Source organism: Thermobia domestica, chromosome 1 (assembly GCF_964235325.1).
Source record: "Thermobia domestica chromosome 1, izTheDome1.hap1.1, whole genome shotgun sequence".
NCBI classification, from domain to species: Eukaryota; Metazoa; Arthropoda; class Insecta; order Zygentoma; family Lepismatidae; genus Thermobia; species Thermobia domestica.
In genome coordinates, this window is record NC_137454.1 from 18851738 (window position 1) to 18871639 (window position 19902).

General features: G+C 35.4%; 1 protein-coding gene across 1 annotated transcript in view; it reads right to left on the minus strand.

The window, feature by feature from the left end:
• LOC145687985 (uncharacterized) overlaps positions 1 to 19902 on the minus strand; it is a 550882-nt gene that overhangs the window by 42648 nt on the left and 488332 nt on the right. Inside the window, exon 4 of the mRNA XM_081762058.1 lies at positions 9469 to 9527. Within this exon, the coding sequence (XP_081618184.1) occupies positions 9469 to 9527 (59 nt within the window). The remainder of the gene's footprint in view (positions 1 to 9468; positions 9528 to 19902) is intronic.

Sequence of the window (19902 nt, forward strand, 5' to 3'; positions counted from 1 at the left end):
TCTATATACATCTCAAACTCAGGGGGGGCAAATGCCCTTCCCTGCCCTCCCTAAATGACGCCCCTGTTTTAAACCCATTTTCAAAAAGAAATCCTTACCTAGGAAAACTTCACAAAGAATATGGCCCGCTATAAACAATACCAACTCCACCCCCCTGGTCTAGTGGCTAGCACGCCTGCCTTCTGTGGTACCGGGTCCAATTCCCGGTGGATTACTGTTGAACGATAAAAGTGGTTCGGATTCCACTATAATTAGTATCCACATCTCCCTTGCCCATTAAGGCATAAGCGTGGAACGCTAAACTCAAGCAAACAAACAAACAATACTTAATTCCCGGCACTCTTTATTCTACATGCCATCTCTCAATTTTTCGATACAGCCCCCTTAGTACTATGAAACTCTCTTCTTCCATAGTGAAATGGAAAAAGATCATATAATTGCCACTACTTTACAAGAATATAAACCAAAAACGTCAGTAGAAAGCACATAAAATTTACTTTTTGAGGCTCGTTTTGGTGCCCCTCTTTCTCTGGCGCCCCGGGCAGTCACCCGGCCCTTAGTCCGCCCTTGAAAGTACGGACGCATAAGTAAGGACTGCGGAGGAGAGGTTAACCTTCATGTTATGCCACTGGTTTGACGTGTTTGAAATGTTCAGTAAGTGATCGGTTAGTGAAATAATTTCGACAGTTACTGATGTTTAAAGTTTAGCTAAGACAAAGCTACCTAATCAAATACATTTGATATCGGGATGTCACAATTTGATTTTTCCTCACATAAAAAGATAAAAACAATAGTAATAAAAACCCTTACTCGTACTGGGCTCCTAACTAACTAACAACCTAATTCTTACAGACTAGTTGCTCTGACCAACTGAGTTTCGATTTCTTACGCGAAAGAAGTCTGTTATATTAAGAGGCATGCTTTTCATTATCAAAACTGTTCGAAGTAATACGAACATGGCTTAAGAACAGAGACGGAACTGAATTACCACTCGATTGACCTTGAGGGCAAATCACCAAAGCGTAGCTATAAACGTAAGTTCAGCATGCATTTCTCTGGAGTTGTGTTCAGTATTCCTATCTGCCAGTCATGCTTGTTCGTAGGAGTAATATGTTACAAACCTGACCTTTCGATACAGCACAATAGCAAAAGAATAAAAGGGAAGGAATTCTTGCCCTTGTGAACGTTGGATACCACCATGTGCAATAAAACTGTCGCGTCTCCTTGAAGTGATATTTTATCGAAAATAACTCGTTTTCCTTTATATAGTCTATCCGAAGTTTTTGAGGGTTTCAAAATGAGGAAATGTTACTGACAAACAAGGACGCATTTAGGGGTGGGTCCAGGGGGTCCGGACCCCTCTGAAACCCCAACTTTTCTGTAAATTTAGCCTAATTTTGGGGATTATCTTTTAAAATTTTATTATAATTTATCGTAATATTGAAGTCGGACCCCTCCCGAAATAAATTACTGCATACGTGTCTCTGACAATTTTCAATATATTCGTTAAATAATAAAGTAAAATAACTAAATTAGGAGCAAAAAGCTTTAATAATGATAATAATAATAATAATAATAATAATAATAATTGAAGCGAGCTTAACGAGTTTCAACCGTACGACTCAACCAACGTTTGGGTGCCTGTTCGTTCGTCTGCTCCTCTCATAAAAGACATTTCATTTTAATGAAACTAGTAAGTGCCTTCTTTTAGCTCTGCGGAGTAACTATTGCTTGGAATATGAATCTGCAAAACATAAGAGGTAAAATTAACCAAATGGTGCAAGTTTCCACTTATATATATAAAACAATTTTGCAATATCAACTACGTGAATCTTGTCCCATAAAGAAGCCGAAACCCCTACACCGAAGAGCCCTCCGAGATTTGATCATTGTCCACACGGACTGAAATTGTCATTTGAAGCCAAGACTTTAATATGAAGCCAATAATTTCTTTAAAATAGACGGAAAATTCGGAAGTTATAAGCATTTTCATATTTTTGCCTTTTCCCATAAGGGAGCCGTAGCCCCCTATACTGAAGAGCCCCCCCCCCCCGGAGATTTGATCATTGTCCACTCGGACTGAATTTGTCATTTGGAACCAACACTTTAATACGAAGCAAAATATTTCTTTAAAATAGACGAAAAATTCGAAAGTTATAATGTTAATAATTTTGCCTTTTCTCATAAGGGGGCCGTATTAGCCTACACTGAAGAGCCCCACGAGATTTGATCATTGACCACTTGCACTGAAACTCTCATTTGAAACCAAAACTTTAATATGAAGCCAAAAATTAAACTTTTACATCAATTTAAACTGACTGGGTTCCGGTTCCCCCCACTATTGTTTAGTTTAGTTAAGTGGTAATTTGTGACAGTTTCACATCATCAAAAGAATGTTTCACTTCCCCTCCCCTTCCCCAGGAGTTCGTGCTGGATCCTCCACTGGAATCAATAGACACTCTTCCTATTCTTTTTGTCACCCTTGATTGTGTAGGGGCTCCCTCGTACAAATAAAGAAGCGGTAATATTACAATCAAGGGGCGCTATATATTAGGTATTTTTTTAGTTACCTACCCCTAATCGCACAGGGCCATCTTTCGTAGAATAAAAAATATTACGTGATATTCCAATCATGAAAGGGGAGAGGATGCTGTAAATATATTTCTTATTCATTTTGTCTGTCCTGATTATCAAAAATTACTTTCTGTTGGAAGGGTACTGAAATGAGAGGGGCAAAATAAAAAGTCGTACCCCCTCCTACATGGTTGCTCAAATAAGTACTAAAGAAAGCATTTTAAACTAAGATATTTAAGATTTAAACTAGGAAACTAAGATATCCTTACATTATGTAAGGATGGCATATTCAGCATTATTATTATTATTATTATTATTATTATTATTATTATTATTATTATTATTATTATTATTATTATTATTATTATTATTATTATTATTATTATTTGAATGTTTTTGGAGCACCGAAATTTTGTGAGACGAACAATGATATGTAGAGGTTTAAGGTGGGTGGTCATAGAGGAGGAAAAACAGGATTTTTCTCTGTCTGACTCTCTAACGTAAAGATTATGTGCTGAAGGTAAGAAGCATCATCATTCTACAATAGGTTGCTTTTACGTAGAATATCAATTACTTGAGTTCTCCTCCTTGGATCTACTTACCTTATGTAGTAAATTCAAAACAATTTCAATTCAATACAAATACATTGTAAAACTTTTCCGTAATTAAACATCTAGGGAAAATTAAACATTTAATAGGGACATCTGTTATCAAAATATCCAAACACGTAGATAGAAGACTATCTAGTGAGAAATATTGTGAAACTTGATACAATTCTCCAAATTAGAATTAACATTTACTGGAAAACATTCGTTATGCGCCAGCGAGCATATGGTGAGCAGTGAGCACAGGGGAAATAATTACGAAACTGTTTGCAAACAAAATTAGGGACGCTAGTGCAAGTGCGACAACGGCATTTTTTCTTTTTTTGGTATCGTCATGAGTGTTACACATACGTTACAATTTGATTCTTTCCCACATAAAAAAATAAATAAAATAACCGTAGTGTAGTGATAAAAATGACAACGGCATTTCCAGGGAAACGAACCCGCTACCTTCAGCATACAGACTCGTTGCTTTAACTAACTGAGCTATTTGCTTTTTACGTGAACTGAGCCTGTTCCGGTAAAGACGATATTTCATTACGATCGTCCTACCAATTCGTCCTTTTCCATAGATAATTTCCACTATTTGCTCTATCTTTATGTTAATACTTAGCATATATTCATATATTTAGAGTTTGCAGATAATGCATATAATAAGACATACTAGAAATATTCGTTAAAAGTTTAGTTTGTAGATTTAATCCACATTTCTCTCAATGACATAGATGTCGCTGCTTCGTGTTGAAATGCAGAATTCCCTCGTGTTCTTGAAAATTTCCCACTTTAGCAGAGTTGGTAATTCTCGAGATTTCTGTCGATTTAATGTTTTTTGCTTCTAATTTCTTTATTTTAAGCTAATATCTAACACAAATATTAAAAACGGGTTTGTTATTAACCTGTCCTGCTGGGGAAACCTTCCGAAATTTCGAACATATAAAGAAAACGGAGATATTTTCAAAAAACTTCAAAATAAAGAGACGCGTCATTTATTTTGCTCATGGTAGTACATCCAAGCAGAGAGATAAGAAAAATAGATGTTTTCTACAAGTTTTTTCACATAACAGTTCGCTTCGTGTGTAGAGTATGAAAAGAAGTGTTCGCAATGGAAGCTAATACATGTATGTCTTTAATTAGTGGTAAAGACAATGAAAAATTGAGGAAATAGAGAAACACCCAGCGTTATATATATAAAAAAAAAGTTTGCAAGAATATTCAGAGAAAAATTGAGAGAAGAAATTGTGGGAGAAAGTGTGTTTCGCTATTGTAAGAAACTGGAATGAGGTTCCCAGCCAAGAAAAAAATAACACAGGTATTTACACAGGAGTCTATTACATTTTGAAATGAAAATGAAATGAAACCTTGGAGTTTTGCTCCACGGTTATGCCGGGTAGGCTAAAGGAAACGGCGATGATGAGAATGAATGAAATGGAAAGATGAAGAAAGTGGGAGGAAATGGGAAAACCCATCTACACGGTGTTTGTCCACCACAAACCCCACTTATAATCATTATGACGTGCGACTCGCAAGTGACAAGGTTCCTATTGGAACCACCTAGGAGTATGGATCGAATGTGATGTAATATATAAATCATTGCGTTTCTTCCATGCTTTCAGGCGGCAAAATGAGCGCTCGAATTACTGAAGAACTTCAGTTGTTTGTGTAGATTTGCAAGAATACTCCTTTGTTCAGAATCTTGTTTTGTTTCTTGTATTTCGTGTGATTTTGTGAGTTTTGTGCACGCATAAATGTAACAAGGCAGGGGCGTCATTTAGGGGGGGCAGGGAGGGGCATTTGCCCCCCGTGAGTTTGAGATTTATATAGATTTTATCAACAGAATAGTAGCAAATCAGTTAAAAACGCGAAATTTTTCTTATTTCAAGGGATCTCCCCCCCCCCAAGCAAAATTTAAAATGACTCTTCTGTAACAAGGTTCCTATTTCTTAAATCAGAAATTTGCTTTGTTTCTTCGTTTCAGGTGATTGCCTTGCTTTGAAAATTGCTTGGGAAATTACTCCCACCCCCTCAAGGTCAAATCTAGATGCAGGTGCGTGGCAACGGACACGCTGCCATAGACAGATAAATATGCGATAAGGTAACCGTGGCAAGTAACACGAAATTCCAATAGTGGCAAGTAACACCGTGGCAAGTAACACGCAAACGTTTCTTTCAGAAGAATTGTTCCGGGGGGCACACTTAGTATTCCGGGCGGCGCACTGCTGGTACTATTCTATTTATTATTATATTATAAACATATTATTTTGGTCCTCTCCGGGGGGCACTCTCAGAGCTCCGGAGGGCAGTGCCCCCAAAAAACACGCCTGGAAGAAACACTAGTCGTAAGTCGTGGAATATCTGCCTGTTATCGGAAGGATCGAGCGTTTGTACTATTTTCGATGTTTCATGGCCGTCCTGAATTTGACAGTTAAATTCTCCACGGCTGGATGATCAAAACTTCAAAATTTTTATCAAAGTACTTTGTAATTATCTGGCATTATTGTAGCTACTGAGTTTTGTTATTAAAAATTATTATATGCTTGTCTGATGAAACAGAATACAATTAAAAAGTGTTGTATTTTGAAACTCTAATAAACTCAGTTTTTTTAAATACTTTATTTAACGTTAGATGATTCCTATTGGGTAGTTTATCTTCCACACTAGCTTTCACATAACGATGATCTATATCACAAAACTTTTGAACCTCATCCACCACTTTAATCAGCAGAAAGTAGACGCGAGTTCAAATCTTATCATATGATTCATATGAATGCATGGAATTTCCATATGATGGATTGTCTACTCCACATCCAGTTTCAATGGAGCAACAACAGCTGACTGTACAACGATAATATTTTTATGAGTGGATTTTGACAAGAGCTTTTAAAAAATTATTTCAGACGAAATTTGTTTTCCTCTCTTAACACACTCCAAGTTGGATATAGTAAAGGTGTAGGGTTCATGAAGACAATTCTAATAGAGAGAGAGGGAGAAAGTTAGAAACAATGGTCTATATCTTCAAAAGATACTGCAGCGAACGTTTGATAATTTTCCAAGATGGCGTTGACATGTCTACAAATTTATCTGTAGTTCCAGATGTTTCAAAGCAATACGACGATTTTTTTTTATTACGGTCTTCAAATTTTCGGTATTATTTTAAGTTTTATATTAATGTACATAACAAACAGCCATATGACCTCAATCCTTTGCAGCCCTTTTATATTTTCCGAGTGAATTTCCTTCTTACATGGATAACTTAACTACATAATATACGAAATATGTTCAAAAAGTATCGAACTTTAGGTTGGAAACAAGGGCGCCCATCAGGGGGGAAGCAAAGTGGGGCGCTCTTCCCCCTTTAGAGGAAATTGTGCTTCGGAAGTTCGAAAACCCAATAGGTATTTTAGAATTACCGCAAAATTTGAGACTACATTTGAAATGTCGCTTGTACTTGCCCCCCCCCTTGGAAACCACAACATGGGCGCCCTTGGTTGGAAAATACACATTTATTGATTTGGAAATCCGAAACTCTAATCCCTTTCAAAGTAGTCTCTTTGGTAATGCACACACTTCTTCCAGCGCTCCCGCCATTGTTGGAAACATTTCTGGAACGCAGTTTTTGGAATGGTGAGCAACCGTACCGTTGCATTCCGCATAATGTGTTCTCTTGATTCAAATCAGGTTCCGTTTAGTAACAGTTTCAGCTTGGGGAAATAATCAAAAGTTAAAGGGAGCCATGTCGGGTAAATAGGGAGCCTGACAACACAGGAATGTTGTGTTTGGCGATGCAAGCTTGAATCAAATTTCGCGGAAACTCGCCTCATGCCCAAATTCTCGGTCAAATTTGAATGTACCTATCCGATTGAATGGCTTCCGCTTGGGTATCGCTAAGTTTTTGGCAAAACTTGATGCAATATTGCTGCTGAAGTTCTTCTGTCATTTTACAAAAAAATTGAAATCCGACGACCACTTAATACACATCTTCACTCGTTGGCCGACTGCCGGCGACTGACGATTTCTGCGGGCGGGGGAAAAAAATTACGACTGCGCATGAGTGACTGCGCATCTACACTGAAGAAAGTCTTTCGCGCTTCATTGGTTTACGCGGGAAAAAGTAAGATTTGATACTTTTTTAAATGCACCTCGTATTTATTGATTAACTTTCATTTACAGCAATAACACTATGCTTCAGGAACTTAAATTATTAGGGAAAGTTCAACCTTAATTCCAGAAAAATTTTAAAAAGTTCCAATATTGAAATTTTCCAGCCAACAAAAACCTGATTCGAATTTGCCACAAAGCATTTGAGAACGAACACCCAAATTTGTCCATGATAGTATATCTCCACGCGCATGGGTTTGATTCTTATGTTAGTCGAAATTTTACCTCTCTTGACTTAAGGTATAAAAATATAGTAGTTGAAACAAAGATTTCATTTAATTCCTGTATCTGTATGTATTCCTTGTCTCTATTAACACACACACCAGACGAGGAGGAATAATGTTATCAAAGTAGCTAGGTAGCAGAAGAGAGATAATAGGAAAATGAACATTATGTTTGCGAATTATCAGCAAAGACAGGTGGCTTGGAAAGCTGTGAGCACATTTGCTATGGTAGGTAGAGAAAAATCGGATCATAGGGTATCAAAAATAACTCCATACTGTAGACGCAAGAATTAAGATTATTGCATTGCCGCTGTGTGTACTGAGCTATCACGTCTCAGAAGAAACGGTCTCAGAACGAAGCCCGTATTTTTGCTTGGCTTAATACAGTTCCAGACAACATTGTTTAAAGACGTGTGTTTTTACGACCCACAAAAAGGCAGCAAATGTAAATTTTACTCGTTGTAGAATAAGCTTTTACAAAATGCGTTTTTTTTATAAATTTGAAATTCCATCGTGAAGTTTCATTGAAATATCCATACATCATAAAACTGTAATGTGATTTTAGCATAAAGTACTACACAATGAACGGTTATTTACGAACAGGTATTTCGGGGTAAATTGGATCATTCAGTTTATCATAAACGCCTGACATCTTTGAAGTAGGTTGTGGGAAGCTAGAAACAATTTATTCTTGAATCTGTCTGTGATCAACGGTTGCCAGTTGCTAAAACAAATGTCCATTAGGTCCATGAATGATTTCGGATTTAAAATCATAGCGAAAACTTATTGATCTCTGTACAGTCATCACGGTGTCACGTAAGACTTAGCTACAACCTCATGAAGCACAGAACTTAGCAGCGATAGAGTCTAGTATACAATGGCGTAAAAGGATTTCAGATGATTGGCGTTTACTTATTTAATTCAGTAGCTACTACGCTGAATGCCAGTATTGAAACAATGGTGAGAGTGTGGGAGTTTAGTTTGTTTGTGAAACGAGAAACAATTCTGCCACTTCTTTGGCTGAACCTTGTTACTCTTCTACAAACAATTCTACCAGTTCTTCAGGTAAAAGCTTGAATAAAAACTAAGACCTGTTCATACTCTCGCAAAATATACACGAAAACCATGAAAACTCGTATTTTCACTTCATTTGACATTGCGCAAAAAAGAAATACAGAAAGGGTGCGAGAAATCAAGGAGGAAAATCCACATCTGCTATAGATATACCACATTGACTTGACACCTAGTCTTCTGTTCCAAGCACTGCTATCGGCTGAAGGAATTCCACTCCCTCTCGCTAAGGCTCTCTCTCACGAACAACTGAACACTTACTGGCTTAACGTGCGGGTGTATCGAGGGTGTGAGCTTTAGTTCGCATTTTTGCCATGGATCAAGACATTTTGGCAGCACTATAGTACAAATGATGCAATGAAAACTTTAGATGTAAATCCTGCCATTTGTCATATCATGAGAAAAATCATCTCGATGCAGATTTATACAATGACAAACTTACAATGAGTATTGCAATTTTCCCTCATATTAGCACACAACACCACGTGATTCAGCACAAGCACCAGCAAGCAGCCAACGGAAGCCATCTCCGATGGAACATGAAGAAATACGAAGAGGACTCCTTCAACTCCTCCACACGCCCCGCCTCCAAAGACTGTACGTAAACATGGACACCTCTAGGCGGAAATCATCAGTCTGCTACTTAGATCTACTGCTACTTAGAGCTACTTTTAAGAGCTCCAAATGCTGTTTTATTTATAAATAAAATAAGAAGTTTCCTCCTCTGGAAGGGGGGCAATCGCCCCGAACGCCCCCCTGGATCCGCCACTGAATCTCATTATACACCGAGACCAGCTAAATAAACCCAGTATTTATAGTATGATGAATGATGTACTTACCTACTAGTTTAATTTGTGTCTTCGAGTGGTTCAACATAATATTCTCCATCTTCAAGTCTCTAAAATGAAAAAGAAAACTTAACATAAATACAAAAACATTAAAAAAAAAAGCATTATAGACAATATTAAGAAAAAATACAAATGTATCATACACAAAAAAATATATACAAAAGTACAAATAAAAGTAGAAATACAAAATAGGATATGAATAGAAAAACAGAAGTCAAACAATTGCTTTCGTTCGAGTTGTCCTGTGGAGTAACGGGCTTCATAAAATCAGAGCCTTACAAGTATTTTTAGTAATTTTTACGAACTGCTAAAGTATTGAAGTATAGAAATGTATAACTTAGAAAACAAATATCTTATATTGTAGGCGATGATTTCAAATCCTTAAAGATGATATAAACCATATCACTTTTTATTTCTTTTTTTCAATTTATTGATTTATTTCGAACGTTGTAAGGGCATTTCTACTATCACTTTAGATATATGTGCAAGCTTTCAAATTGGGACCGATTTTATTTCCTTTTACACCCCCGTCCCATATTATTGACTGATTTAAATCCAAAGCAATAGTCTTCCTTCCTAACCTCCCTGGAAAGCACATATTATGTTTCATTAAAATATAATTAATTTTACGCAAGGAATACACAAACAGTCACACAAATGCATGTTAAGTCAATTGGTAAAAGCTCGCTTCAAATTACTACAGTGAAATCTCTACTAACGGACACCTCTATAAAGCGGACACATCCCGTAACCCCCAAACATATTTTCCCGGGCATATTTTGTAATCCCCAAACATTGTAATAGGAAAAATCATATTGACAAACCTCTCCAAAGCGGACAGTCTCTAGTACGGACACGGACAGTCTTTCCTGTCTTTTATAGGTATTATTTACCTCCGTATTACGGACACTTTCTCTAAAGGCAAATTGAAAAGTGTACTAAAAATACATTTTTAGTAATTCATACATGTGTCACCAAGCAAGCATTATGACAACATTTTGTCCCCTCAACTCTCTGCTCAGCAACCCAGACGAAGCGTTTCTGTTTAACAACACTCTTATGTCCTTTGCTTGCATCCCACTTCCACTCAAACTGTTTAGACACAAAAGTGATTCACAGTTGCCCGTTGTTTGGGATGAGACGTTACGTAGTGTCCCGCTGGAATCTAACCAACCAGAAGAAAATTTGTGTGTGTTTTGCCCGCAGGTATGCATATTGTCTCAAAAAAGACACTTCTGGACTGCAATTAACCCACAAATTAAAGCGACATACTGAAAACGTAGGAAGTAGTGATAAGTGTAAAGTGCAGAGAACTATGACATTTTATTACCATGTTGTGTCTCGAACATAAAGTATTGGATGGCGGAGAATAATGCAGGTACAGTAACATTTCTGTAACATTCGTAAATACATGATTCATGCAAAAATATTTTTTTCTAATTGTATATTACCTTGTTTACTAATTGACGTATGAAAATATTGAAACCTCTTTAAGGCGGACACCTCTCTATAGCGGACAATTTTTGATTCCCCACGGCTGTCCGCTTTACAGAGGTTTCACTGAATTTATTATGAGAGATTTGTTTATATTGAAATGTGGGTTGTTTAGTATTAGTTGTGTGTGTGGTCCTGTTTGGGTTATGCAATATAATCAACAACAGGGCCGCACCCACGGAGGGGGGTCCACCGGGTTCGGGCCCATTAAAACTTCTTAATTCAACATACATTTGTGCATTTTCTCAATAAAACTACATTTGTTTAACAGACAAATGATTGATGTAACATGAAAATTTGATCTCACACTTCATCTGTACTCTTATTCTTATAAAAACAATTTAGTTTTATCATTATTTATTTATTTATTTATTTATTGAAAATATAGGTGTAAGTACTTTACAATTACTTATCGTCTTTTCGGGTCCAGAGGAATACCTGTTCAATGCTACATAGGTAGATGTGGTGACTTGTAGTATCGGATTTCTCGACCAAATTTTGGACCCCTCCCAACAAAAATTTCTGGATGCGCGCCTGATCAATAATAATTAAGTGGGCTCATTGTTAATAGTTGTGATGCAGTGACCGAAGAAAATAACATTACAAGATATGATGAGTGTAGAGGTTATTATATATATATATTTATTTATTTATTTATTTATTTTTAGGTTTTAGAATATGCAAATGTATCACTGATTTCATGTCCTTCGTTGATTTAAATGTGTATTTTTTTTTTAACTTTTAAACAATGTAACAGGTGTCATACCGGCTTAGACCAAAGACAGGTTGGAACAACTATTGAAGAGGGGGCAACCAGATTGAGAATGACCAATATTTTAGCTACAAGGCGCAGAATCGACGAAACAGAAAGTCTTGTTTGATGGAAACATTTGTATATTAATACTGAATTTCTGATATATGTTTTCAGGCAGCCATTTCCGTGCATTATTTTTATAGTTATTCATTATGCATACGGTAAAAGTTTTTACCACATCATTTTCTTCTTTTCATTGGTGAGATATCGTCCATTTTTTTGATGATCGATTCGACGTTCCCTTGTTTCGGCGTGGTTTCCCCTCTCCTTCACCAACACTAACCGTATAGGTGGCGCTTCTGTTGGAAAATTTATAGTTCATCTTCCACCGGTTGGGGCATCTTCATCCTTCTATTCACTTCATTCTTTTTTCTATCAAGGGAGGAGAATGGGAGAAATAGAAGCACTCGCTGTCCCCTTTAACCAGCAACTGACAATGACAAACGATTCAGAGGTAGAAAGAGACCCTGCTTTCGTAGCATCAATGACAGATAATAAATCCTTCTCTTTTATAATTGTTTCCGGATAAAATATGGCGTCCGATTGAGGTTCCTGATGTAATTCAACGTTTTGTCCTATTTTTTTCTGTTATAATTTAATACATTTCTCCGTTTAAACTTAGAAAAAAATATATATATTGAATTTGCGCTGATCCTGCCCACAAGTTCTATTGACCTAACACTTTCGTTCTACACATTTTCGGGAACAGGGAATAATCAAAGAAAATTTGTACAGTTTTCAAATTGATTGTAAAGATTCTCACGTTGATTATTCAGATGTTAAAAATCCTTGTTCAAATCATGTCGAAATACCATTATTGTCAGTCTTATCTTTCAAAAAATATTTTTGGTTAATAACGATACTCATAATTACTTATTTAGTTGACATTTTGACATTTTATTTTATTTTATTTTATTAATTCTTTGCCTACATGTTTCCGCAGATAGTTATACGGTGTATTCACTATTTCAAAACTGTGCATTTTTATGATACTTTATTTGGTCTAAAGATCTTTATCTATGTATCTTTAATTGGTCTATATACATTATTTGGTATATACTTTATTTGGTCTAAGGATCTTTATCTATATATCTTTAATTGGTCTATATACTTTATTTGGTATATACTTTATTTGGTTAAGGATCTTTATCTATGTATCATTAATTGGTCTATATACATTATTTGGTATATACTTTATTTGGTTAAGGATCTTTATCTATGTATCATTAATTGGTCTATATACTTTATTTGGTTAAGAATTTTTATCTATGTATCATTAATTGGTCTATATACTTTATTTGGTCTAAAAATCTTTATCTATGTATCTTTAATTGGTCTATATACTTTATTTGGTATATACATTATTAGATCTAAAGATCTTTATCTAAAGTATGCACCAAATCCTTGATACTAGTTAGATCATTTAGCGTATTGATTGTATCAGGCACTTCAAACAGCAATTACTGATTTCAATTATTATTATTTGGTTTTTCCGTTCAACAATAATTATTATTATTTTGTAAGTGTGATTTTTTTTGTAAGTGTGATTTTTTTTGTAAGTGTGATTTTATCATGAACTAACACCTGTCACGAAACTACCTGTACATCATTGCATTTTATATAACTCCTGAATTTATACATACCACAAATTATAGGGCCTATACAGAGTAAAGATTACAGCAGAACTTTATACAGCAATATACACTATTTGTATGCAGTTTAAGTTTTCGCTAAGAATTTAACGCAAAGTTCTTACATAGACTTTATAGTAGACTACCACGAATATACTTACTCCTTTCTGTATGTCTCTTCGATGTACTTTTATTTTTCGTTAAAAGCTAACAATATTGTTGAATTTTTATGTAGGTCTACTCATTTTAAAAATCCAGGATTTGAATCCGTAGGGATCTATTTCTGAATAGAACGCTTAGGACTTCTTAAACTTTTCTTCCCCTCTTTAAGAAAGCAAGGGAAAACGATTGTTTTACGATCTGCACGTGGGAGCTTCCATAAAAATCACAGAGGGTACAAAAATCGGTCCGCAGCCAATAGTAACGCAAAGAAATACGTCAATGCAGAGGAGTTGAGATGATTTTTAGTAAAGCACATCTCTCAAATAGAAAGATTGTATTTTTATTATTATTATTTATTCTTTCTTTTTCCCCTATCTGTGCTTCTTTACGCCTCCTCCCCGTCCCCAATCAGTTCTTTATTTCCTCCCATTGGTTGACCATCACTAAGCGAAAAGAAACAAATACGTATTTTATTAAATCTCAAACTGAGTATATTCATGTTTTTACGAGCGAAGTTCTTTTTTTGTAAGTAAATGACTCAAATCAATGCACTGAATTGATTTGACATTTGGCAACTTCCGTACTTTTTCTCTTTTGTATTCAACCTTCACGATTTCTGTGTTATCTTCCGCAAAGACATAATAATAAAAAGAAAACTCTGATCAGACGTTATGTTGACCACTGTTCCCTCTGGTGATCAAATCGAATACTACGATAATCAGTGGGCAAACTGGGAGTCGGAACCAGTGAAATAGATCGGGGGCCCTTCTCGAACAATCATGATTTATACACGCTATTTTTGACATTCGTTTGCATACTTATTCTTTCTGTTTACTCCTCCCACCTTTCTCGTTGGTGTGTGTGTTTAAATTATCTTAATCTGGGATATATTAAATAAATAGGGGGTGACATTCAGCATCCCTGTCTAATTTTTTAATGCTCAAAACTGCCTTCAGGTTGGTTCTAAAAAATAAAACCGGACCAGGATTATCATTGCATGTTTTTCTTTTTTTAAAAAAAATCATTTTTAAACAAAGGACACGATAGAAAAAGAATTAGAACATGATAGAAGCCACCTCAACATATCACGCTTCTTTAACTTTTAAAAAATGACGATTCCGTGATAATACATACCATCTCTAATATAAACAAAACTAATGAAAGAACTGAAAACTAAAATTTATAAAATCAAAACAATCCTAGTTCATAAATAGGCCTATAACCTCGTAAAAGTTTACACCTGAAAATAGTTAGTCTCACACACATTTATACAATCTCTTTTGTAGTCAGTTATACAATCTCTTTTGTTCCAAAAATTCACAGATTTCTGATTATAATCGGCTGTTGCTTGTAGCCCCACATACTTTACTTAGACCCTTGACTAGTCTACTGGTCAGAGCGCTCGTTTTTGGAGCGCGCGTTTGTGGATTCAAATCCATGGGGTCCGATGGAACGCAATGGTTCGGAGCTCACTTTAACAAAATTGTAGGACCTGTCCTTACATGCTCCCAAGCTAGTTTAGATTGAACCAATAAATAAACAACAGATTTCATTACAGTTACGTACCAGTGCTGTCTGTAAGATCGAAATCGACATAGACATGAACTCCTCACGAAATACGGTTTAGGCTCTTCGTACTAGTCAAGTTATTAGGACGCACTGATATTCAGTTTATTATTATTATTATTGAGTTTACTATATTGCATGTATACAATCACAAAAATGGGCATGCGACACGATTGTAATCAGCTATCCATATGATGGAATTGCACAATAATTTACCCAGCTTATCAAGAAACTGTGGGACACACCACACAAATTACAATCTTTGGTGTAAAAAAAAAAGTTCTATTTTATTTCCATCTAAATATAGAAGGAAGCAATATAATCACGTAAATTATTTTTTTTTTTCTTTTGAATATTTGAACACTTATCTTATTGAACATTTTCTTTACTCAAAATTTGTGGGCTGAAGTGTAAATTCATGCGCCAAAAAACAAGAGCAAAAAAGAGGAAACCACATAAGAAAGGGTTTCGCTAGCTAATTTGACTTGTAAAGGGCAAAAGAAAAGAAAAAAAAGCACAAAAGGAAAACAAGTGAATCTGCGACTGCACTAAAGAGCTTTAGTCAGCAACAGAATGCTAGTACCCTATTAAAACATTATGTACTCCCATCCCTTCTTTGTGCCCTTCCCTTTAACTGATAAATAAATAAATAAATAGCAATATTTTCGGAAGCAGTCTAGCAGACGGGAGCCCCTTACTTGCATCAGAAGACCTTAGAATGTAAACAACACAATATACTTGGACTTTTTAATTATATTTTAATCTACATTCAAGTTTTTCCTTCAAATTTCTCTGAGGTTATTGAACAGAGTGAAACTTTTATATTATTCACACATTTTTTTTTCGTCCCAAGAAAGAGAAACTTTTTGGGGCCTCCCAAGAGAATGAAACGTTTGTTTTATTTTTTCCTATATTCAGTTTTTTCTTTTAAATTTCTTTGGAGTCCCCCAAGATAATGAAACTTCTATTTTATTTATTTTTAATTTCTATTTAGTTTTTTCCTTAAATTTATTTGCGGGTTCCCAAAAGAGTGAGGCCCTAAGCTATAGCTTGTTAATTTATACGGAAATTCTGCACTGATTAGTTTTATTAGACATATACTTCTATTGTTTCATCCTTGTTTGGTGCAATATTGATTGACAATTAATTGCGTTTACTTTTAGGGAAGGTGTGGATTATTAACTTTCACGGCCCTTGTACAGCTCCTGCTAACAAGGGTCTTTAGTAATTATTTTTTTTACCTACCGTCCGGGGGCTTCCACAAAGTGCGACCCGGGGCGGGGGCACCGCTCGCCCCTCCGTTACGCCGCCGCTAACGATAATCTCTTATTTCCTTCTGCATTCAGGGCCTGGATTTACAGCAAGACTTTTAGTATCAAGAGTACTTTTGTTTCACTTTCCTTTTATTAAAACCAATGAATTACTGACCATAGTTTATTCTTACACTTACAATGGCGTTATAACTACAAAATCGCCTGCAATTATGGCAACTTAATTTTTGATTTTACACATTCTATAGTAAAGGTGATTTATAAAATTTCCGTATGAAATAAAATTTCAATACAACTACGCTATGAGGTTTACATTAGTTACAGAACATTAAAGCTTATTAACTCAGCCTTGGATTAATAAAGCGGAAAAGCTACTCAAAACCAAATTAATTAAAGCGTGGCTTCATACACTATTTTGCAATTAAAGTGACAAATAACTGATGTCAAATAAAAAATATCGAAATACATCCAACATGTTTTGAGTGTGTTACGTTGAACTGTAACCATAGACATAATTTACTCACTTTTGTCCATATAGACTATATCCAGCACATATATTATACAGCAAGGGCGGCTTTAGAATTTTAATTTTGGGTAGGCCCGCTCCCTTGCTTATGGATACATATACACATTTGATTGATTAATGACAGTAGGAAATTACTTTTACAATAGTGGTAGATGTTATTTGGTAAATAATTATCTATCATTAATATAAATAGTGGAAAATATATGTATTCTTTATTGTATCTTTAAACGTTTATATATTTTTCAAAATTTTTGGGTAGGCCCTGCCTTCCCAGTCTACCCACTGTTATACAGTACCGTAAACTGGGTATGCTTTGTCCCACTTTTTTTTTCAGAATTTCCATTCTAATATCTCTTTGATTAGGTATGTAATTTCATGATTTTTCTCCTTGTTAAAATGCAAACATTTGGCTTTCTTTTGAAGGCAGTAAATAATCAATGTGACCAAAAATGATGATGATTATAGTTTCAATTTTTTTGATGCCATGCAAGATTTTTCATGTTTGGGGTAACTTTAGCCAGAGTTGGCGTGGGTCAATGAAAACTTGACCCACGACCCACTGACCCACTCTGACCCACCATGAACCACCACCCACGGCGACCCACTCTGACCCACCACCCACCATGAACCACTTTCATCCACTTTGACCTACTCTGACACACCACAATCCATCGTCATCAACTCTGAACACGATCCACGGCCTCTTCTGAACTGACTAAAGAGTTTATACTTGTAATAAAACAAGACTGTGAAATTGTCACTAATCGGAGTTTGAATTTCTAGTCAATCGCTCAAGCACCACTCTCTGATCTGACCTTTACGATATAAAATGGTAAGTGTTTGTCCGTGAGGAAATTGAAACAGTTCGAGGTGGGGGAAATTAGTGTGTGCCTAAAATATACTTATACTAAGAGAGTATTCTTGCAAGTGTTAATTTCTGAACGCATTCCACAAGAAACTTCTATTCGCAGGAAAATACCCCTGTACAATATGGAAAAGGTTATGGTTTCTCAGTTCACAGTATTTTTCTCACCAAAGACTTGAAAAATCAGTTGTACATAGGGTATAAAGGTGCTCGGGTACCCTATTTGAGAGCATCTCCATAAAGTATGCTCATAATTGTAATTTGTGTAATCACTAAAACACCACGTTAAATTTAAGTTACAAATATGCATAATTGCAATTATTATGAATATTTATTCTACTCCAAAGTAGTTTACCTAAAGCAAAGAAGAGACTTACTAAAAAGTAAGTACAAAGTTGAATAACACAAATAAGCCATTAGTAATACAAGTATACATTTTCCATAACTCGTAATTTTCCACCTTAAAACAAATCTGAAATCGAATTTATTTCCTGTTGGTAACTTTTTGGCGGTAAATCATCCGCAGTGGAATGATGTCCATCCTTCAGCCAAGAAATAACTAGCTCGTCTACTTTGAGCTTGTCTAGAGGTGGGCCATTAACATTGATGAACAACAAGTTAGACAATGTTTGAGCACTTAGTCTATTTCTAATATAAGTCATATGTAAATTCATAAGGGGAAATCCCCGTTCGTACTCTGTCGTGGAAATTGATAATACTTCTACCCGATTTCTGCAACTTCTCATCGACAATCTACTTGTTAGACTTGGTCTGATAACGATTTTTCTTGGTCAGTTTTGAAATACTCAGCAAGAAGTATCATCTCTCTATCACCATACAACATCTTTCCCATATCGACCATCTCAGTTGGCAATGTCGATCCATGTAGAACAGAAACTACATCTACCACGCCTTTGATAGGGAATCGTGTGCATAAATTATCAATTAAAGCCTGATAAAGTGATGATTTCTTATTTGTTTATAAATTTAATTTTTGTAATTACACATGAAGGTTTGATACCATTACCAAGTTCCCTCCCCCGTCTAGAAAGCGAAAACGAAAGAGGTTTCTGGAAAGTATTCAGAGGTGAATGGGAATTTCCCTCCTTCTTCAACTTCAATTACCACACTGCTGTTTGCCATGTGCCAAATTACGATGAATTTCAATTAAATTATCATAGTATAATTATTTCCTTGTTGAATTATCAATACTTTTCAGTGGAAAAAAGGATGAAATTTCAAAGTTCCAAATCAAAGTAAGTAGACCAACGTAAAGGGAAAAAAGTGTAAAATTTTCCATACAATTATGCGTACAATCCAAACTTAAAATTTCCGTGTAATTAAGCTTACGGTACAAATTTTATGCCTATTTTTCTCGCAATTTTATGGGTTGATTGCCCTGTGGTATAAACGCTCCATATAATAAACATAAGTTTCAGCAATTATTATAGCAGAAAGCAATGGATATATGAAGCCAAGCACTATATTTTTTGTTTGATTTTTTTTTCTTAAATAACATCGATCGTTTTCGATCATTTTTACAAACCAACTCACTACCAATTTTCCATATATAGAAAGTGCCCCAACACCACATAAAGGAGAATTTTAGAAAATGCTAAGACACATTCTGTTTATTTTCAATAAAGAGTTAATACACTGAATTTCAGCTCCGTAAATTTAACGCCTTGCGAGATACTATTTTTTTTTTTTTTAATTCGGATCCTCACTACCTCCTTAGGATATTATGCATTATAATAAAAGCAATATAACATCCCAATTTGGATTAAGGCCTAACTATATACCAAAGGAATTTCATTTGACTTTGCAATTTGACCGTGATGATCAGGCACACATAGTTACATTCATTTTTTATAAATAATTTATATATTACAGTAATTCAAAAATGTATTTTTTCCAGTAGTTAGCTCTAAAAACCCACAGGTCTCGAAAGCCAAGTTGTAGTGTAAGTCCTATTGCTATTATTACTGTGCCTGAAGTTCTTTTTTCACTAGGTTAGATATACTCACCTCAGGTAAGTAGACAGAAACAAGTGGAAAAGAAAGGAAAATGAAGGTCTTAAAAGTAAAACGGTGACA